This window comes from Sturnira hondurensis, unplaced genomic scaffold (genome assembly GCF_014824575.4).
Source record: "Sturnira hondurensis isolate 20B ecotype Veracruz unplaced genomic scaffold, ASM1482457v3 Scaffold0021143, whole genome shotgun sequence".
NCBI lineage: Eukaryota > Metazoa > Chordata > Mammalia > Chiroptera > Phyllostomidae > Sturnira > Sturnira hondurensis.
In genome coordinates this window covers 4,750,367-4,770,517 of record NW_028093774.1, presented here as the reverse complement: position 1 = coordinate 4,770,517, position 20,151 = coordinate 4,750,367, and the positions used below count along the sequence as shown (strand labels likewise).

Sequence of the window (20,151 nt, the reverse complement as noted above, 5' to 3'; positions counted from 1 at the left end):
TAAGGAATCAGCTCATGAGACTGAAAATGTACCACAACTAACTGTGTCACTTGGATCCTCTGACAGTTTAATCAGACCTCACTTCGGGATTTTTTTTTTCTGAAATTTTGTATGTCACGAAGGATATTTGAGTGGAATCACATGTCTAAAGCACTGGAGGAGTGGCCGGCCTCCTGGGAAGGGAAAACCCTTCGGAAATCGCTCATCCTCCTGCCCGCGCTGTCCTACATCCGGACCCCCGCCCATTGTTCCTAACTGAGCACGATGCCTCACCAGGCCCCCCACGCCGCCCACAGACCTGGGCGCTCTCCCCTACCCAGCGAGTGGGAAGCGTGGGCACACCCCAGATTACTGCCTTTCACGCCGCCTTAGGCTGCGTTGGGCTGCTGTATGGGAGTTCCTACGAGTGCCTTACCTTCTGCTCTGGGTCGCCCCCTCCCACCCCCTGGCGGCTGGTCCGGCAGCACCGTGGGGAGAGCACAGGCCTGGCCAGCAGGCTGCCTGGACTGCCCTCCCGTGACTCTGGGCACACTGGGCCTCAGTTCCCTCACCTGTAAACCAGAGATCAGAGTAGTGCCAATCTCATAATGGCAAAAGTCCAATAATGCCCCTGAACCGTGCCCGCCCATGTCCGCCGTGGTCAGTACCGGCCCACACACAGGTGAAAGCACCCCGCTGCAGGCCTGAAGTAGGTCGGGAGCTGGCCTTTCAGCTGGGCGCAGAGGAGGGCAGGCGGCTGGAGGGAGAGCGCCAACCACGGCGATGGGGACAGCAGTGCGGTGGCAGAGGGGATGCGGACCTGGGGTTAGGCTGCTCCTGGAAAGAGAAGTAACTCCAAGTCCCACCAACAGTACACGTGGTTTCGAAAACACGTTCTGTTTGGGTCTGATAACCGTTCACTTTTTGGCCCTACAGCACTGAACGAGGAAGTCGGCCACTTTGAGAAGCGGAAGGTGTTTATTTTAGTTTCCACGGTGATGACCTGGGCGCGAACCAAACCCCTGGACCCTGTAAGTAGTGTCTCTAGCTTGTCCCTGGTAATCCGGCAGAGAGAACTTTCTACAGCCAACCCAGCATCTTGCACCCCTGGAGCCCATCTCGAAAGAAGCACCCAGCAGACCTCACCGGCTCTCTAAGCTCACTCACTCCCTTCTAAGGGGCCCCATTGCTTGCTCATCACTTGTACTTTTTATTTTAAATGTGTTGAAAGACCGCTCTTTTAGACTGATTCAGACCTATGTTTTGGTCATGTATTTTCTTGTGCACACATTACAAGGACACTAGAAGCAAAATACAGCAGCTACGGCGTTCCCCCAGAACTTCTTCCTATTCAGAGCCCGGCTTCTCCGAGTCACACCTGCCTCCCGTCTCCACGCAACTTGGCATAGACCCCAGTCTCGTCTCTAACTGTGGGCACTCCCCTTTTCTGTGAAGCACATGGTTATTCCCAAGAAAATGTGGGCTTCGCATCATTCCTCACCAATGTCACACTTACACAGGCTGCTCTGCACCTTCGGGGTGTACCCAAGTCAGGGGTGTCAAACCCATGTCCTCCGGGGGCCACATCAGCCTCACACTGCCTTCGATGGGCCGCACTAATCTGAGGACGGTATAAATGTAACGACTCTTTAACTGTTAAAAAGCAGTTGAAATTACATTCGCCCCTTTGAAGGCAACTGCAAGGCTGATGTGGCCCCTGGTGAAAACAAGTTTGACACCCCTGACCTAAGTGACTTAGAAGGGACAATGATACGGATAGTCATTGCCAAGGTCACTGGGGCACCAGCAAGGACAGCATCCATGCTTCCTCACTGACTGCAACTGTAATAAGCCATTGACTACGAGACACATTTAGTTTCAGAGAGGTTAACCAGGGGACATGCACGTATTAGAATCAGTGGAATACGTTACTTATCCCAAGAAAATATTTGGGCACTTATCACATTCCTTGTGTCAAATGACGTCAGTTTGTTTAATCCTCTCTCCCTTAGTGGACCAGGAAATTCTGAGGCAGGGGCCAGGTTTCACATTCTGTGCTTGTCGGGTTCGCGCACCTGCTTCATTTGGTTGCCATCATCTCCAGGGGTCGGCCCGTCATTTTACGCCTGTGACAGTTCCTCCCCTCAGAGTATCCAGTGAGGTGTCTGCTACCTCACCACCACTGGCCACTGGACTAGGCCTGATTGCTTGTCCTCAGTTATAAACCAACTCACACTGACTTTAGAAAGGTGGGACCTTAATGACTCACATGATTGGGAAGCCCAACAATGGACTTCAGGCACAGCTGCATCCAGGGGCCTCAACAGTGTCCTCAGAGCGTGCCCACTCACTTTCTTTCTCCCAGTGCCCTTTTCTGCTCTGAGTGGGCTTCACTCTCAGGTTAGCTCTCCCCCTCCTCCTGGCCCTAAGGAGCTCCCAGACCTACATCCCCAGAACCTCCGCCCTCTTTTCCACTTTGGCCCTGCTCCCTCCTGGACCTGCACTGTGCTCTGTGTCCAGGTCGTAAGTTGCAAACCCAACTTTGAACAGGTCACTGTGACCTGGGGAATGCAGAGCTCTGATTGGCCAGACCGGGGATCACATACCCACCTCCAGGGGAAGGGGCGGTCAGCCCTCTAAGCTGAATGGGCTGAGCAGGGAGAAGAGGTGCTTCCCTCCCCAAAACACAAGAGGGGGCACCTAGGCTGGCTCTCACATCCCAGCACAGCCACATCCTCTCACTGTGGTTTTAATTTGCATTTCCCTACTGGCTCACAATGATTTAAGTCAGGTTTATTAAGGTGCAAATTATTGTATTTTTCATTTTATCTGATGAAAGCAGTTTTTAAACCGGGGACAGAAACTTGCCCTTGGTAAGCTCCTCTTCACACGGGATTGATTCGAAGGCAAGGGGCAGTGTAGAAAAGGGGGAAAATAACAATTTAGAATAAAAACAAAACTGCCGAGATGGCAAGAACTGTTAAGAAATGGGTTATTCAATGAGTTCATGGAGTCATAGGTCAACTCGGCACCATCACCACAAAATAAAAGACATTTAAATGCTTAATTTTGTTAAAGTTTAAATGATAAAATGTAGTGTGCTAAAACATTTTCCAGGCAATGAAATCACTACAAAATAAGCAGTCATTTTTAGAATGCTTTGTTTGAGCTTCAAGGAACACAGTCAAGCCAGCATCACTGGGCTTAGCTTCCTGTAGCCCTAACACATTGAGTTTTTTCTTCCACAGGATGATTCTGAGATTCCATTTACCGAAGAGGATTATCGCAGGAGGAAGCACCATCCTCATTTTCTGGACCACATAAACGCTGAAAAAATGGTCCTCAAATTTGGAAAAAATGTAAGTCTGCTGCAGTAGAGTGTGCTGGGTAAGGAAAGTTCTTTTTTGAGGCAGCGGGCAACGGGAATGGCCAGAACTGTTCCGCCTGCTTTACGTACATCCTCTTAACTCCTCAAACATCTCCGAGTTGGGTTTTCTCATCCTTAGCACCCACAGATTTCAGCTCCAGGCCCACCCCCAGATGCACTGTCCTTAGATCCTGGCCCAGGTTCCGGTCCAGCCCACAAAGTTGAAACCCTGGTATCAGGTCCCCAGAAGAACTCAAACTCTTACCTACCATGGAGTCTGTAGGTCCAAAGAGGCAAATAACTCAGTTTAAATGGGGGGCAGGGGTGCGGGTTGAGGGACAACAGTCTTCCTTTTTCCAGAATCTATCTTGTTTGTTTCCTATCACTCTGAAAAGTACATGAACTTCATCTTACCAATAAGGAGACAGAGGGCTGCAGAGGTTCAGTGGCCAGCACAAGGTCACACGGGTAGCATTCACTGAGCACCATTCTGAGCACCCTGGGGCCTTGCCTGACCTTCTCCTCACTACACCAGCACCGTAGACGTGCATAGTCAGCCCTGTTTCGCGGATGTGGACGCTGTGGGTAAACGGTGTCAGGTGGTGGGGCTGCGGTTCCAGTCTAGGTCCATCAGCCCATGGGTGTTGCTTGGCTTGGATTCTGACTCCAAACTCCATCGCTCAATAGAGTTGACCTTGACACACCCAGGTCACTGGTCACGAAGACCTACTGAGAGCTGAGAAGCTCATGCAAACAATAACAGTAGCTTATTAGCCTTCTGTTGCAGCAAAATTTATCATATGTATGATGAAATTATGTTATTCCTCTTGTATCTTATCAAAATGGGTGACTGAATGTCCTGGTGATGAGTAAGTAGTAACAGCTAAAACCGAGGGCTTGTAAGTGTTTGCCAGGCACTGTGCTAAATATTTTACTTACGGTACCTCAATTCTGTGAACTGAGTGCTATTACTATCATCCTCATTGAAATGACGTGGAACTTACACAGAGCCCCCAAACCCCTAAAGGTTCCATCCACCACACATCACCTTTTCCCCCACTGCAGCTGAAGGCCTGCAGACGTGGTATGAAATAATAGTTCTAAGGTGACACCTAGTGGTCTCAGGGGAAATTACATTAGGAACTTGGTCCCTAAGTTCAAATTGTCCTTTTATTTTTTTTTTAAGTTTATTTATATATCTTTAGTGAGAGGGTGAGAAGCAGAAGAAGAGAAACATCGATGTACGAGAGATACATACCATCGATGTATCTATGTATCATCAATAGGCGATTGGTTGCCTATTGCCTCTCATGTGACCCCAACTGGAGGCCTGGACCATAACCCAGGCATGTGCCCTGACTGGGAATCGAACTGGTGACCTTTCAGTTCACAGGCCAGTGCTGTCCACTGAGTCACACCAGCCAGGGCTGTTTATGGTTTTGTTTTGTTTTGTTTTTAACTTTTGCAATACAAATACTGTGGATATAAACTATTTGAAGGACACCACATGGGATTAGAATTTATAGCCACTTTCCTATCCTTTAATTTATAACCTTAGCCAAGTTATTGAACTTTGGGGATTAAAGTAAAAAAATAAAGGGGCAAGACTAGATGGTCTAAATCTCTTCCAGTTCTGAATCCTATACTATTATTTTATCAAACACTGGACATAACCCCCAAGTGGGACATCCATGATTTTTTATTTTATTTTTTTATTTTGGGCTTTATTTTGAGCAATACTGAAATACTGGTATTAATACAGGAAGCATTAGATGTGGAAGCATCTAAGTTTACAATTTGTCCTTTGAGGCCCCTCAACCTGAGTAGGGGACTAAGGCCCCTCTGTCCCTCTGGCCTGACTCTTTCTGGCTGGGACGATGGGCAGAGGATTGTAGCTAGAATCAAGTATCCCGGGAAGGGGACCGGAAGACGGCCCAAGTCCGCCAGGTGGATGAACTGTTGAGTTTGCAGTAGGAGCCCATTCTCTAGGAGAGGGAAGCAAGGGGGACAGGGGGACAAGATGCCCAAGGACCACAGCCACAGGGTCCAGTGCCCACCATGCGTGTGGGTGCTGGTGGCATGAGAGACGGTGCACCCTGCCCATATCCGTGAATGCCAGGGGGCTTTGCGTAACAGAAAATCCGTGATTTCTTGATTGCCGATGTAATTCACTTATTGAGAACACATGATCACACACACAAACTAATTGATGTGCTGGTCTGAAATAGAGACACAGTATCATCTTAATATCTTTTTTGTTATAAAAACTTCACGTGTGTCCCATGTTCTAAGCAATAGATTCAAATTTTCATTTTAAAAATCTATTATTTTTATCCCCAGCTTTCTTAATCAGTCTTTTCTGAACAATTAATCAGATAAGTAAGGTTGACCCAGCCAACTCAGTCATCTCAGTGACCCTGCTCCTCATCACAGAGGGAGAACTTTGGAACCGATCATTTAACCCGTGGCTCAAACTCACAGCTGTCTGGATCCTGCTACGCCCCAGGCTCTGCGGCCAAGGCTGACCTCACAGGCACAAACAGAGCCTACGTGGACTGTGCACGCCTGGGGCTGGATGTCCAGGGTTCACAGGCTGGCTCTGTGTCTGCAGCGATCACATATGTATCTCTGTTACAAACACAAGGTGGACTCATTTAGTATTTAGAGGCAAAGAGAAGCCCTAATAATTATATGAGTTGCCTAAATAGCTCAGATTTTTCTAACACCAAACCTGTCTTTAAATGAGTCATGCCAATTATTTGGAATATTTTAAAATAGATTTTAGCCTTGGCTGGTGTGGCTCAATGGATTAAGTGCTGGCCTGTGAACCAAAGGGTCGGCAATTCGGTTCCCAGTCAAGGCACATGCCTGGGTTGCAGGCCAGGTCCCCCGTTGGGGGCGCGTGAGAGGCAGTCCATTGCTGTTTCTCCCACACATCGATGTTTCTCTCCCCCTCTTTCTCCTCCCTTCCCTCTCTCTAAAAATACATAAATAAGATCTTTTTAAAAATCTTTTAAAAATATATATAACAGATAATTATCCCCCTGGCTTTTGATGCCTATATTCTCTAACCAGCCCAAGTTGAATTTATTTATTTATATTTAGAGGGAGAGGAAGGGAGAGAGAAAGAAAAAGAAACATTGATATGAGAGACAATTGGTTGTGTCTCATATGTGCCCCAACGGAGCACCAAACCCACAACCCACACATGTGCTCTGACCAGGAATTGAACCGGTGACCTTTAGCTTTGTGGAAGGATTCCCAACCCACTGAGCCCCACACGGGTCAGGGCAGTCATAGTGATTTTTAATAAGAATGTTTCTACCTGCTTCACTAGAGTCAAAGTTGACATTATTGCACTTTCATCCACGTGTACACTCGAGGTTGGCCTATAGTCTTCCTTTGTCACTCTGTCCTTCCCTGGTTTTACAATCGTGGTTCTACTGTCATACACTGGATTGGGAACAAAATTTGTAACATGAGTCCGGGTGACTTTTAGAGGCCGTGTATTCAAGCTGGGGACCATGAAACCAGGAAGGGCTTAGGATTTGGGGAGCAACGGGAGAGCCTAAGCGTGGCTGCCTTGGTCCTCTGGAAGTTGTGCGGGAAGGAAAAGGGCCCAGCAGGGCTGCCTTAGTGCCCCGGGAAGTCCAAGAAAAGAGGGCCTTGAAGACAGGTCAGGGTTAGCGGCGGGGCGGGGCGGGCTGCTGCTGCCTGTTGTTCCCGGGTTGCAAACCTCGTGGGGTCCCAAAGAGTTTAGGACACATGTGCCTGAGGGGGAAACAGAGAGAGGAGGGAGAGGTACGAGTGCATTCCCGGGTGGGGGAGAACACAGCGGGACCTTTGGTGGGAGGGGTTTAATGGCTGGTAGTTTAGGGGGGTCTTATGCTGATGCGCCAGAGTCAGAGACTTATTACCTGAACTTCATCCGTCCTTGGGTGGGGTTGGCACAAACAGCACTAGTTGGGTTTTTGTTATCTACTCCCCCCTCCCCGTCCCCAGTAGGGTGGTTTCAGCCATTTACCCTCAGGTGAGGGAGGAGAAATGCAAACCCTCTACACTTAAGTGTCTTGGTTTAGGGAAGATGTCTCAAGTTTCCCTGTGCCACTTGCCAAGGAATGTCCCTAGCTTCCTACCTTCCTGCTTTAAAACCACGAAAGTATGACTCTCCCATGCTGATGAAGTCTCTTCTAGTTCTCACACGGTCTCACACAGTTAACACTAACACCACCAGTCTGTCATTCAGTTTCAAACTCTTCTCCCAGCACAGCCTGACTCAGGCCCAGAGGGACACGGGGGAAGGGGGCCTTGCACACGCTCAGCTAGTTCCCCACCCCTCCTCCTCAGTCTGCCCCTTCCTCTTGCTCTTCCCATTCCTTGCTCTATTCCCTGCCTGTTTTTTATTCTCATCATTAGCATGTCTGTTTGTTTTCCATTTCTCAAGTAGTTTTATCCTTTTACACACTTATTTTATGATCTCTGATCATTTATTTTCTGAAGGCAAGGCAAGTCTGATTTCACTCCTGGCAGACTACTCTCATAAAAATTGTAATTTTGAAACTGGAAAAGCCAGTGTTCGTGCCGCCTGTCACCTACCAGATCCAATAAGCAGAGACAGGGATTGAATCTCTATGGGCGCTTTATTCAGATGGGCCGCGATCTGAGAAGGCGGTGGGTTTCTACCCTAACAGACCATCTTAAATTCCATTTTAAGCCGGCCCTTTTTATAAGAAGAAAAGTGTAGGTGAGGGGACTGGAGTTTGGGGGGAGAGTTAATCAGATGGAGAGCTGCAGCGTTCTTGCCTCTGTGCCCTGGGCGGTGGGCCTCTCACTCTGGGGCACGGCGACTCCCGTATCAACTTGAAAGGCTTGCAGTCCTCTTGGGGCACAGGGGGAACTGCCTGTGGTCTCCTGCAGTCCAGGTGGCCCTACCTTCANGCGGGGGGGGGCGGGCTGCTGCTGCCTGTTGTTCCCGGGTTGCAAACCTCGTGGGGTCCCAAAGAGTTTAGAACACATGTGCCTGAGGGGGAAACAGAGAGAGGAGGGAGAGGTACGAGTGCGTTCCCGGGTGGGGGAGAACACAGCGGGACCTTTGGTGGGAGGGGTTTAATGGCTGGTAGTTTAGGGGGGTCTTATGCTGATGCGCCAGAGTCAGAGACTTATTACCTGAACTTCATCCGTCCTTGGGTGGGGTTGGCACAAACAGCACTAGTTGGGTTTTTGTTATCTACTCCCCCCTCCCCGTCCCCAGTAGGGTGGTTTCAGCCATTTACCCTCAGGTGAGGGAGGAGAAATGCAAACCCTTTACACTTAAGTGTCTTGGTTTAGGGAAGATGGGCTTGTTTAACTATGTGTCTCAGCTTCCCTGTGCCACTTGCCAAGGAATGTCGCTAGCTTCCTACCATCCTGCTTTAAAACCACGAAAGTATGACTCTCCGGTGCTGATGAAGTCTCTTCTAGTTCTCACACGGTCTCACACGGTTAACACTAACACCACCAGTCTGTCATTCAGTTTCAAACTCTTCTCCCAGCACAGCCTGACTCAGGCCCAGAGGGACACGGGGGAAGGGGGCCTTGCACACGCTCAGCTAGTTCCCCACCCCTCCTCCTCAGTCTGCCCCTTCCTCTTGCTCTTCCCATTCCTTGCTCTATTCCCTGCCTGTTTTTTATTCTCATCATTAGCATGTCTGTTTGTTTTCCATTTCTCAAGTAGTTTTATCCTTTTACACACTTATTTTATGATCTCTGCTCATTTATTTTCTGAAGGCAAGGCAAGTCTGATTTCACTCCTGGCAGACTACTCTCATAAAAATTGTAATTTTGAAACTGGAAAAGCCAGTGTTCGTGCCGCCTGTCACCTACCAGATCCAATAAGCAGAGACAGGGATTGAATCTCTATGGGCGCTTTATTCAGATGGGCCGCGATCTGAGAAGGCGGTGGGTTTCTACCCTAACAGACCATCTTAAATTCCATTTTAAGCCGGCCCTTTTTATAAGAAGAAAAGTGTAGGTGAGGGGACTGGAGTTTGGGGGGAGAGTTAATCAGATGGAGAGCTGCAGCGTTCTTTCCTCTGTGCCCTGGGCGGTGGGCCTCTCACTCTGGGGCACGGTGACTCCCGTATCAACTTGAAAGGCTTGCAGTCCTCTTGGGGCACAGGGGGAACTGCCTGTGGTCTCCTGGAGTCCAGGTGGCCCTACCTTCAGTTCCTGGAACAATAGCTTTTTTCATACATTGATTACTAAGCTCATTAGCTATTGCCTGAAACTAAAATGTTTCCAACATGGGAGTCCCCCGTCAACATGACTGCCCTTCATGACCTGCTTTTATTAAAAAGTTTTCATTTCAGCCCGTCCTTTGTGGTTACTTTAAGTCTCTGAGTTTGTAAGGCCATCATACAGGCCTCTCCTGAGCTTGTCAGGTTTAGTATGTGGCCCCTTTTCATCCACAACCAAGAGATTGTGGGTTCGACCCCCACTCAGGGCGCACGCCTAAGTTGTGGGTTTGATTCCCGTTGGGGCACATACAGGAGGCAACTGCTCAAAGTTTCTCTCTCACATTGGTCTCTCTCTGTCTCTCTCTCAAATCACTAACCAAATTCTTGAGTGAGGATTTTAGTTCATTCACACTTACAAATTACGGAACCAGCAGCCCCCCAGGCTGCTATACTGTCGGCTCTCAGCACACGTGTGCTCCCGTCTCTCATTTTGGTCCCAAGGGATATCTCTTATATTCTTGAGATGCTGCCATCCTTAGAAGGTACCAGTGGCATTTTATTTGGCATTTCCAGGTGTTTACAGGGGTATAACAAGGGGAAATACTCCATCTCTCTGACTCCATCCACTCAAGCCTGTGTTGTCCCCTCAGCCCTCAGGCCAGTACCATCCATCGGCTTAGTCCTGAATACAGACACGCTAAGCATTTCAGGAATTCTGCTGGCTTGCGTAGATACGGGAAGCGGGCGTTGCTTAGTTGCTTATCCAAGATTTGCAGGAACCAGACTCACATCAGCTAGTACAACCTTCCTCGACCTCTGATGGCACCCGGATGTCTTCAGTGGTCAGTCACGTCGTGCCCCTTCCGTTTCCGTTTCCCTGTCCTTGGACAGAAGAGGAGCCTGAACTCTGTACTTTTCAGAGATGCACGCAAGGTACCCTTAGGGGTCCCATCTCCTCAGGGGGCACTTCCTCAACCAGTAAGCCTTTCCTTACTCCTCACTCACATTTGTCATGGCCTCCTGAAGTGCCAGGCCAACAACGCTGGACAGGTAACATAAGTGTCCATGTGAGACTGTCCAAATAGGTAGAGAATCGTCGAGTTGGTTTGAGTCAAACTGACAACAGTTGCAGAGAGACAAGATTTTTCTTCCCTTTTTTTTTTTTATAAAGGAAAGGAATCTTTATTTAAAAACCAGGAAGCAGAGATCTTAAGTGCTTCCAAGAACGACAGTTTGCAGTTTCTTTCAGGCTTTGAAATTAAGGAGGGAATGTAAGGCAGATTACATGAAGGTGGGGGAAAGCAAACAAAGCAAAGGGAATGATTCATAACACAGTTATCAAGATTATATACTTTCTGGAGGATGGTTAGGCTTATTTCAGAGGTGAGTTAACTTAGATGTTCACCAGAAACAATGGACCGGGCTGCCTGGAGGGAAAGATAAGCCTTTGACTAAGGGTGTTTTATTCCTAGGGTGTGGCTACCTGCCAGTGACCTGTTCACTTAGGAATTCACGATCAGATCACCCGAGAGGTGGCTTTCTGTAGAACCCCTTTTTTGTCCCCCTAGGAAAAGTTTGAGATTTTTTTTTAACCTACCCCATTACCTGAAGCAGGAGAGGGCAGCTCTTTGTTTCCCTGATAGAGGTTCTAGACCCAATTCCAAATTGGGAGGGGGAGAGGTGGGTTTCTCCACACTACCGAGCAATTAGCAGGCACCAGCTGGGCATCTTGCCATTCAACTCAATTCTGTCACTATTATCTACCCGGAGCTAGAATCCCATCCCACGGATGATGGGCTCAGTCCCACGAGACTGCTCCCCGACCTCCAGACACCAGAGACAAGCCCAGGCGACAAACCTGGGCTTCCAGCCACCCCAGTAGATGAGAGGTCCCAATGACCACCCTCTCCCCCACTGAGGTTTGATTGATCTCCCAGAGGCGCTCTCAGAACCCAGAGAAACACTCAGGTAGTAGATGGTTGGTTTTCTTATAAAAGGCTATAATTCAGGAACAGCCAGAGGGAAGGGATGTACTGGGCAAGGTGTGGGGAGAGGGTGAAGAGTGCCCCCTCTGAGCGCCGCTCTCCCAATCTCCACGGGTTCACCAGCCTCAAGTCCGAAGGCTTTTCAAACCCTCGTGCAAAATTTCTGTTGCCACGTTAGCCAGTGCATTCAGGAACCTCCAGGGAACTGGGGCCGCCCTCACCTTGCCCTTGCCTGGTGCATCTGCCCTAGGATGCGAGGGCTGTGGAGCCTCTGCAGTGATGCCGTCCCTCCCCAGAAACCTCGCTCAGCCCTCCCAGTTCCCTGCGGCAGGGGGTTCCTGCCTCAATTCCCCCGCCTAAACAGTGGACTGCGTTCTCGTTTATCATCTTTCCCTTACCTCCTCGCCTCACAAAACCCAATCGCAGTGGTGGTGGGGGTGTCGATCTCTCTGCTTCTGCCACCAACTCTGGTGGTTTAATTGGAGGTTGAATGAGCAAGAAGAGCGTCCAGTCACACTCATGTGTGCTCACAAACGACTCTCTCTCAGGCAAGGTTAAGTTTCCCATTGAACTAACCAGGGAGAAGAAGATCTCATCTGAAGTGGGGCGGCCTGTGGTGGGCTGGGAGTCAAATATTTCATGGAACCTAACCAGACCTCCAGAGGTCCTTGCCCCGTTTATACTGGGGCCTCGAATCAGCGACCCAGAAAGAACTGCTCCAACAATTACGCGAGTGTCCCCACTTTTTTAAACTAAGGATCGCAAAACCTGCATGGTGATTGGATCATTAGGAGGGAGGGCATTCGAATCAGAAGATTCAGAGCCCGGGTATCCCTAAGCATCGTCTCTGCCTGAAGCTTTTCAAGCTGCAAAAAGCCCATTTCCCCACAGTGAGGCTGCTAGTACCGTGATGACTTTTAAACATGGTTAAATATGGAGGCAGATTCTCCCAGGGCCCAGATTACATCTCCAGGATGAAATAAACATTCCACAGCAATTGCAGTCCTTGCACTAAGGTTCATGGCCAAGTTGCGTGGTTTCATGTGTGTCCACCTCCCCTGCCAGGTAATTAAAGATCACTGTGGAAGGACTAATTTGTACATCTCCCTTTTCCCTAAGTGCCCAACACTTGGAGGTGTTAAGTCTTCACAAATAATAAACTCTGGCTTTCATTTAATTAAGAGTGATCATTAAATTCTAATAGTGGTCGGAGGCATTCCTGAGTAGCGTGGAGTGTTGTCTAGAAAGGATTCCATTTGTATCTTAAACAACAGCTCGGTAGCTGAAAGAGATCATTAGACTCCCTAAGATGCTCATTTTTTAACCACTAAAATGACCTGGGGCGATATGATTAGTAATATTACACTTAGCTTTTTCCTTGTATTCTACCGAACAGGTGAAAAAATTCGCGACTTTCGTAGTTGCTGCTGGACTTCAGTACGGAGGGGAAGGAGGCATCTTACACTTTTTTTTAAAGGTATGACTTCTCGGTGACCATGAGGGTTTTTTCCTGTTGTTTTCCAGTAAGGCTGTGCAATCTGAAGATGTTTTTGATGGCTTCTGCTGGCAGCTAAGCCCACACAGGAGCAGAGAGTTCAGGGCGGCGACCATAACCGCCTGTGTTCTCCCCCATCGTTATCGTCTTCCGTCGCCCCTCTCAGGAGACCCATCTTCCGACAAAGATGGGTCTCCTCTCATTCAAAGACATCACGCCTGCGTAAGCACTTTCTTCCTAGGCAGGTAACACGCAGAGGACTAAAGACAGCTGATGAGGGCACAGATGGATTGAAAAGTGTTTCTGCTCTGGGGTTACACTCTATCTATCTTAACAGGATTGGATACATATCCCCAGAACTGATTTACCGAACAGCTCTTTGGTGCTCCATCTGCATCAGACAGGCAGACCCCTTGGGTGCCTCTGACCGTAGCTCTGTACAGGACCCGTAACAATCCCACACATGTAACGGAGAACATACGCTTCTGCTTCTCTCTCTTTTAGTTAGCCTGGCTGGGCGAGGTTCCTGCACTACCAGTGTTCGGGGATGGATCAAACATAATTCCAACAATTCATGTCCTTGATCTCGCAGGGTAAGTTTTCTCCCAGAGGTACCACTTCCCTCAAACTCACGGACGGATGTGTGTGTTCGGAAGTGAACACATACTGAGCACTCACCAAGTGCTAAGACCCTTGCGTGCGTCATCGTATTTATTCTTCACAACAAACCAACACAGACGGTACAGCGATTCTCTCCATTTTACATCTGGTGAAATAGCACCCGCCATCTAAAAGGTCCACACTTCCGAGGCCACGTTTGGGTTCATCTTTTAAAAGCTTTATCAGCAGAATAGAACGTCTTCCAATTCTAGGAAAGAAGGAACTTGTTACGTGCACTCCGGGGACCTGGTGTTCTTATTCTTTTGTCCCGGGTGACATTGGTATGTCCAGCCCAGCAATTTAAATTCCAGAAATCAGACAGCAAACTCTAAAGCTGAAGTGGGTTTCCTGGGCAACTGTCGGTAACACTAATACACGTTTTCCCTGCTCACCGAGCATCCCAGCTCTGTGCTCCAGACAGGCCCAGGGAGCCCCTCCCCGTCTGCACACCCTGACTTAAACTCGAGTCAGACGGTGGTTCACTTCATTTGTGGTTCATCGTTTCTACACTTCCGGTTCCAGGGGGCCTTATCTTACCACCCCTCTGCTCATCCTCCCTCCAAACCCCTGCCGATTTTCAGCTCTTCCCTGAGATTCCAGCTCCTGCATTCCACTCCTCTTTTCTTCCACTGGGCGCAAGTAAACTGGTCACAATCCCAGGCAGCCGTGCAGACATACTGGGGAGAAAGTGAAGCTTACACTTTCCGACCCTGCCTTCCCTGCATGGGTCTCTTCCAAGGCCCCCAACTTAAATTTTATTATTTCTTCTTGAGGAAGGACCCCCCGAATTGGACAAGCTCCAGGCTCCATCCAAAACCCGGACCTGCTTCGGCCAGCATTTACACTTGACGTGGCCGGGCTGAAAGGTCCCTTCCCTCCGGCTCTTTTGCATCCTTACATTATCAGCTTTCTAAGACGTGAAGGAATCTTTTCCATTATTAAGACAAAATACTTAGCATTCGTCCTTAACATCTTACTTCCGAACAGCTAAATTAGCCAGTTAAATTATTGCCATTACAGAAGGACTCAGTAGCATTTCTCCTACAGATTCCTTCTAAGATTGTCAAATATTTAACAAGAAAGAAACTAAAGAATGACATGTTGAGAAATTAATATAAAAATGTGAAACGGACATTTAGATGTATGCCTCTGGTTTATTTTTACGTTACTGAAAAAAGTTTGCGTGGAAATAGACTTGACAGTCCTGTGTTAGATTCGAGTCCCTGGGGCTTTCTGTCTGGGATTCGTTCATTTTGGCCCAAGTCCCTGCCCTGCCTCCCGCCAGCTGTGTGCACCTGGGCCCGCTACTCACCCACTCTGTGTCCGAGTTTCTCATTTGTGAGATGAGGATGGTAATGACAGTGCCTACCTGGTGCCCCGGACACCGTCTGTTGGCGGTCAACACTAACCCCAGGGAGCAGATCTCAGGCCCCGTCCCTGGAGCTGCGGGACGCCCTTGGGAGAGCAACCCTTCTCCAGGTGGGCGGCTGCCCCGTGAAACCCCGCCCACAAGCGTGATGTGACATCAACCAGCTGCGGAGCAGACAGACTCCTTGGTAAACTGCAGACCCGAGGGCCCAGGTACCCTGTGATGTGCCGATCCCGCTTCGAATCCTGTGGCCCTTCAGCCAGAGAAATGTCACTGAACTCGTCACCAGCGTCCCCACCTGTAGTGCAGCCCATCAGCCCAACCGTGATCTCGTTGGAAGTGAAATGACATAATTTCCTTACACACGGAACACTGTGGTGCCCAGTGCACGTGTGGGGTGGGGTGGGGTGGGGTGGGGGTGGGCCAGCGACTTCTGGTTTACCGCCTCACTTTTGCTTTTCCGTGACATTCCCCGTTGGTCCGCAGAGTGATACAAAACGTAATAGACCACGTGCCGAAGGCTCATTACCTGGTTGCTGTGGACGAGTCTGCCCAGACCCTGGAGGACTTAGTCAAGGTACAGCCATTGTACCCCCCATACTTGACAGCGTTTCCTAAATCGTTTTACCCCTGAAGTGTAGTTACAGAACCCGGCGTGCTAACAAGACTGGGGGCTGGGACTCTGAACGTACTGGGCTGGCCCAAAAGTCCCCGTGGTTTTTTCTGTAGAATGAAAGACACGTCATTCCTTTTCACCAATAATTTTATTGATTTGTACATTTTGAGTATGTCAGCTGTCTCCTGCTACTGGTTTCTGGTGGGCAGAGGCCAGGGGTAAACATCTTCCAACACATAAGACAGACCCACAGCAAAGAACTGTTTGGCCAAAATGTCAGTAGCAGCAAGAAACTTCGCAAACCACTTCTGACTGGCTCGATCAGTCACAGCACCTTCTCCATTCACTGCACAGATCATGTTTGGCTTTACAGTTGTGTTTTTACCTTTCTTAAAATAATAAAGCACAATATGCCAAAAATAATAAAGCGTAATATGCCATATCTTCTTCCATCTTCAGTTTTAAATGGTTGTACAAAAATCCACTGGTTTTGGTCATTTTTTTAAAACACACACTGATATGACAGCTGTCACAAAGCAATCTGAAAAAACGGCTTCAAATGAAATTAAAGACAACTAAGCACTACTAGAGCCATCCTACAGAAACAACGTAATGGACTTTTTGACCAACCCAGCAGAATGTCTGTAAAACCAAACTCCCCGTCTGGATCTGCAGTAAAGTGTTGGCCATTTACAGCCCAGATGGCCTTTCTCCAGTCGTGGCAGGAAGGGCAGCAGGAAAGGCCGCTGGGGGGCTGGACACCCACAAGTCACTCCCCAGAACACTGAAATGTGCCCGTGGACACTGGCCTCAATGTGTTGATGGTCAAGTTCTCCAGACCAGCTGGCAACTCCCAGGAACGCTGGTCCAGGCCACTCTGGCCAAAGCCACCTGTCGCCTCAGAGCCCAGCTAGCCTTTTTCTGCCCTTCCCCTCATTGTGAAGATTCCGCCTAGATATCTTCCTCTGCACACCCGCCTCAGCCCCCCAGCTGCCTCCTCCCCACCTCCCGCACAGGCCCCATGTTTCTTCATACTCCCAGCATCCCCTTTTGCAAGCTGCAAATGTTACACGTCTGTGTGCAGACATTTGCCTCCCTTTCCAGACGGGAGCTTCTTGAGCGCAGGAACTGGGCCTTCCTCATTCTCATCTCCAGTCCCTGGCATGCAGTGTTGGTTGCTAAATAAGTGAATGAATACCGTTGTGCATCCCCTTCTGTTGTGCAAATGTTTTTGTGTTCTGTTATGCTTGCATTTGTTTGAGAACGTTTATGTTAAAACTTTACAGGTAAGCCAAATAATATTTCTATTTTTCTCGAACAGTGCATCAGTAAGAATATTGGCCCTGGGAAAATCCAGAAAGTACCCCAAGAAAATGTTTTCCTAACCAAGGAATTAACGGTTAGTATATAAGGGATTCTTTTTGTCTACCCTTTTCCTGAATGGGGTGGTTCTTGAGGGGTTTGGAGTCAGAATGCCTGGCTTCCATGCTCCTGCCCAACTAGCCATCTGCCCTAAAGTAACTTTCTCTTCTCTTCTGCTAGCCTGTTTTCCTTTCTGAAAAACTCTCAGAGGTCATGGTCAGAAGATGTATGTGAAAGCTCTCTGGCCCTGGCTGGGGTGGCTCAGTGGATTGAGTGCCAGCCTGCAAACTGGCAGGTCGCTGGTTCAATTCCCAGTCAGGGCACATGCTTGGGTTGTGTACCTGGTTCCCAGTAGGGGGCATGCGAGAGGCAACCTATGGTTGTTTCTCTTGCACATCTGTGTTTCTCTCCCTCTATTTCTCCCTCCCTTCCCCTCTCTCTAAAAATAAATAAATGAAATCTTTTTTTTAAAAAAAGCAGACACAGTAGATGGTGGGCACACAGTGCAATATACAGATCTGGTATCATAGAAATATACAACTGAGACCTTTCAACCAATGTCACCCCAATCCATTTAATAATTTTTTTTAAAATTGATTCAGCTATCAAGGAAAAGGCAGGATGATGGAAGCTGTAGGAGTGAGGTAATTGATGAGATTTGGGAGAGTTTTTTAGCCTGATTTTTCAATAATATCTGTAAGGTCAAGGAAGAACATTCTATACCTGTACTTTTTAAAATTAAGTGGTTTCTTTAAAAGGCAGTTGGGTATGGATGTTATAAATCAGTTGAATAGCAGCATATCAGTCTAATGTGGGGCTGTTCAGGGCATAGGAATAAAGTTACTGAAATCCAAAAAAATGATAGATACAATTAAACATTTTAAGATGAAACCTCATACTCGGGCTTCTAGTATCTTCCTACTCAGAGTGGCTGTGCAGGAGCCCAGTGCCACCCGTCCCCAAGAGCAGGTTGGAGGGTCGCAGTGGGCTCTCTGTCGGCAAACATTTAGGGACCACCGGGATTAGTGAATGGCTATTTTTCTTTAATCATAATAGACTTTGGTCTGTTATCATCATCAAAATACAAATAAAGAGACAACTCTCTGACTTGACTTTATCTCTTAGCAAGAGAACATTGACCACTTACTGGTCAACCTGAGGATGGAAGCCTCCTGCGTGAAGGAGAATTTCAACATGCGCTGGGTCGCCCAAGCAGGCTTTGTGGAAAATATCAACACTGTCCTCAGAGAGTACAAGCAAAGCAGAAAATTACTGGTAACTATAGCCATTTTCTATTTCAACTATGGGTATAATTCTCTCAATGAAAGTATTTCCTTTCTTAAATGCCCAAATTTCTAAATTCGAGTTCTTTTTCAAAGGTGACCCATTGGTCCAGGTCTAACAGCCCACTTGTGTGTTATGTTAATACTGTCAACCAAATATGAAAATTATAAAGTTAACAGAAGCAATGACTGCTATGTTTGATACACATTGAACGTGACAGTGAGCTCAAGGCTGACCGTCACAGAGCTGTCCACACATGGAAACAAACCAGGCACCCTACTGGCCTGCCTGTCTCAGCCCTGGATACACGCAGGGGAGAAGGGAGGGAGGAGGTGGGAGAAATCCCATTATTACTTTGATCCTGTTGGCCAGGAGATTTGCTGGTCGCTTGAATCATCACAGCTTGTCAAGGGCGATATTCTGATCTCCATCTCATCGATGTGAAAACCAAGGCTCAGGGAGATGGAGCGCATTTCTCAAGGCCACATGGCTAGTTGGGGATTCGGACCAGCTAGGACACCCACTTAGCTAGAACGGCCTCACTGCAGAGCATGCACACCCGCCTCTGGAGACTCAGGAAGGCTCTCCTCCAAACTGACAAGCACTCTGTCCCACTGCAGGTTGTTCAGAGCCCACTAGGTGACCACTCTCCTCTCTCAGCCCATTAAGGTTTGCATTCTCGGTCCCCCTGCGGTGGGGAAATCCAGTATCTCGGAAGTGCTGACCAAGTACTACAGACTACATCACGTCAAACTGAAGGACGTCATTTCTGAGGCCATAGCAAAACTGGTATCACTGTTAACTGCTTTACTGGGGATTCTTATACTTTAAAAATGTTTTTTCGCATGATGTCCTACAAAGAGATGTGTTACTATAACTGGATTTTACCGTTGGCCCCCCTTCCAAGAAGACTAAATCCCACACGGCTTCTCTCTCCGAGATGGAAGCATCTTTCACGGGCGGCCCGTGAAACTTAGTGCATCTCCAGGCTGTTGCTCAAAATATATCTGTATTCTCCCCGTTGTTGGAACATTTTCATTTTTGTAATTATTTTATTTTATTGTTGTTCTATTACACTTGTCCCAATTTCCCCCGTCCCCCTTTGCTGTCCACTGCCCTGCCCCCACCCCCAGCCCCCGACTAGAACCTTTTGAGGTTTTTTTATTCTACATGTCCATGTCTCGGGGTATCATCAGAAAGGCATTATTTCCTCAGAGCAGTTTAGGTACCCAGCACAACTGAGAGGAAGGTTCCGAGGTTTCCCGCAAGCCCTCTGCCCCCCCTCAGCAAGTGATTGGTGGGTAGCAAGTCAGCTCGGGCCTCTTCCAACTGGACGATCTCTGTGATGTGCAGGAGGCCGCAGTGGCGCCGAAGTACGGAGGGGAAGGAGATGAGGAAGGTGAGGAAGAGGAAGAGGAAAACAACGTGGAAGATGCACAGGAGCTCTTGGATGGGGTCAAGGAGAGCATGGAGCAAAATGCAGGTGACATGCGCACCCGGGCACGCTGGCCTTGCTGATGACCTTCTTTGGCTGGTTTTTGTTCTTCCCCCCAGGTCAATGGCACAACATTGTTATTGTGTGATTTACTTTATTTTCCTAATTTGGTCTGTGAGTATTGCAGTATTGCAGACCCGTGTGCAGTGGCGTCCTCCCGCGGCCTCTCATCCAGCACCTCTGGTTTCTCTTCTCTCTTGACTTCTCCCTTCTTGCCGGTAGCCGATTCTGATCCTCCAGGGTTGGACGGGGGCAAGAGGGAGTTAGGGAAGGACAGAGGCGTGAACTGGCCCTGGGTGCTAGCTGCCCTTTCCTGGTGCTGTG

The 20,151-nt window shown here is 48.5% G+C and overlaps 1 protein-coding gene across 2 annotated transcripts in view; it reads left to right on the top strand.

The window, feature by feature from the left end:
• AK7 (adenylate kinase 7) overlaps positions 1–20,151 on the top strand; it is a 53,216-nt gene that overhangs the window by 12,263 nt on the left and 20,802 nt on the right. For both annotated transcript variants that reach the window (XM_037031211.1, XM_037031210.1), the window contains exons 4-12: positions 916–1,010; positions 3,228–3,338; positions 12,943–13,023; positions 13,546–13,634; positions 15,557–15,647; positions 17,008–17,085; positions 18,174–18,323; positions 18,993–19,121; positions 19,686–19,815. In XM_037031211.1, coding sequence (XP_036887106.1) covers positions 916–1,010; positions 3,228–3,338; positions 12,943–13,023; positions 13,546–13,634; positions 15,557–15,647; positions 17,008–17,085; positions 18,174–18,323; positions 18,993–19,121; positions 19,686–19,815 — 954 coding nt within the window. The remainder of the gene's footprint in view (positions 1–915; positions 1,011–3,227; positions 3,339–12,942; positions 13,024–13,545; positions 13,635–15,556; positions 15,648–17,007; positions 17,086–18,173; positions 18,324–18,992; positions 19,122–19,685; positions 19,816–20,151) is intronic.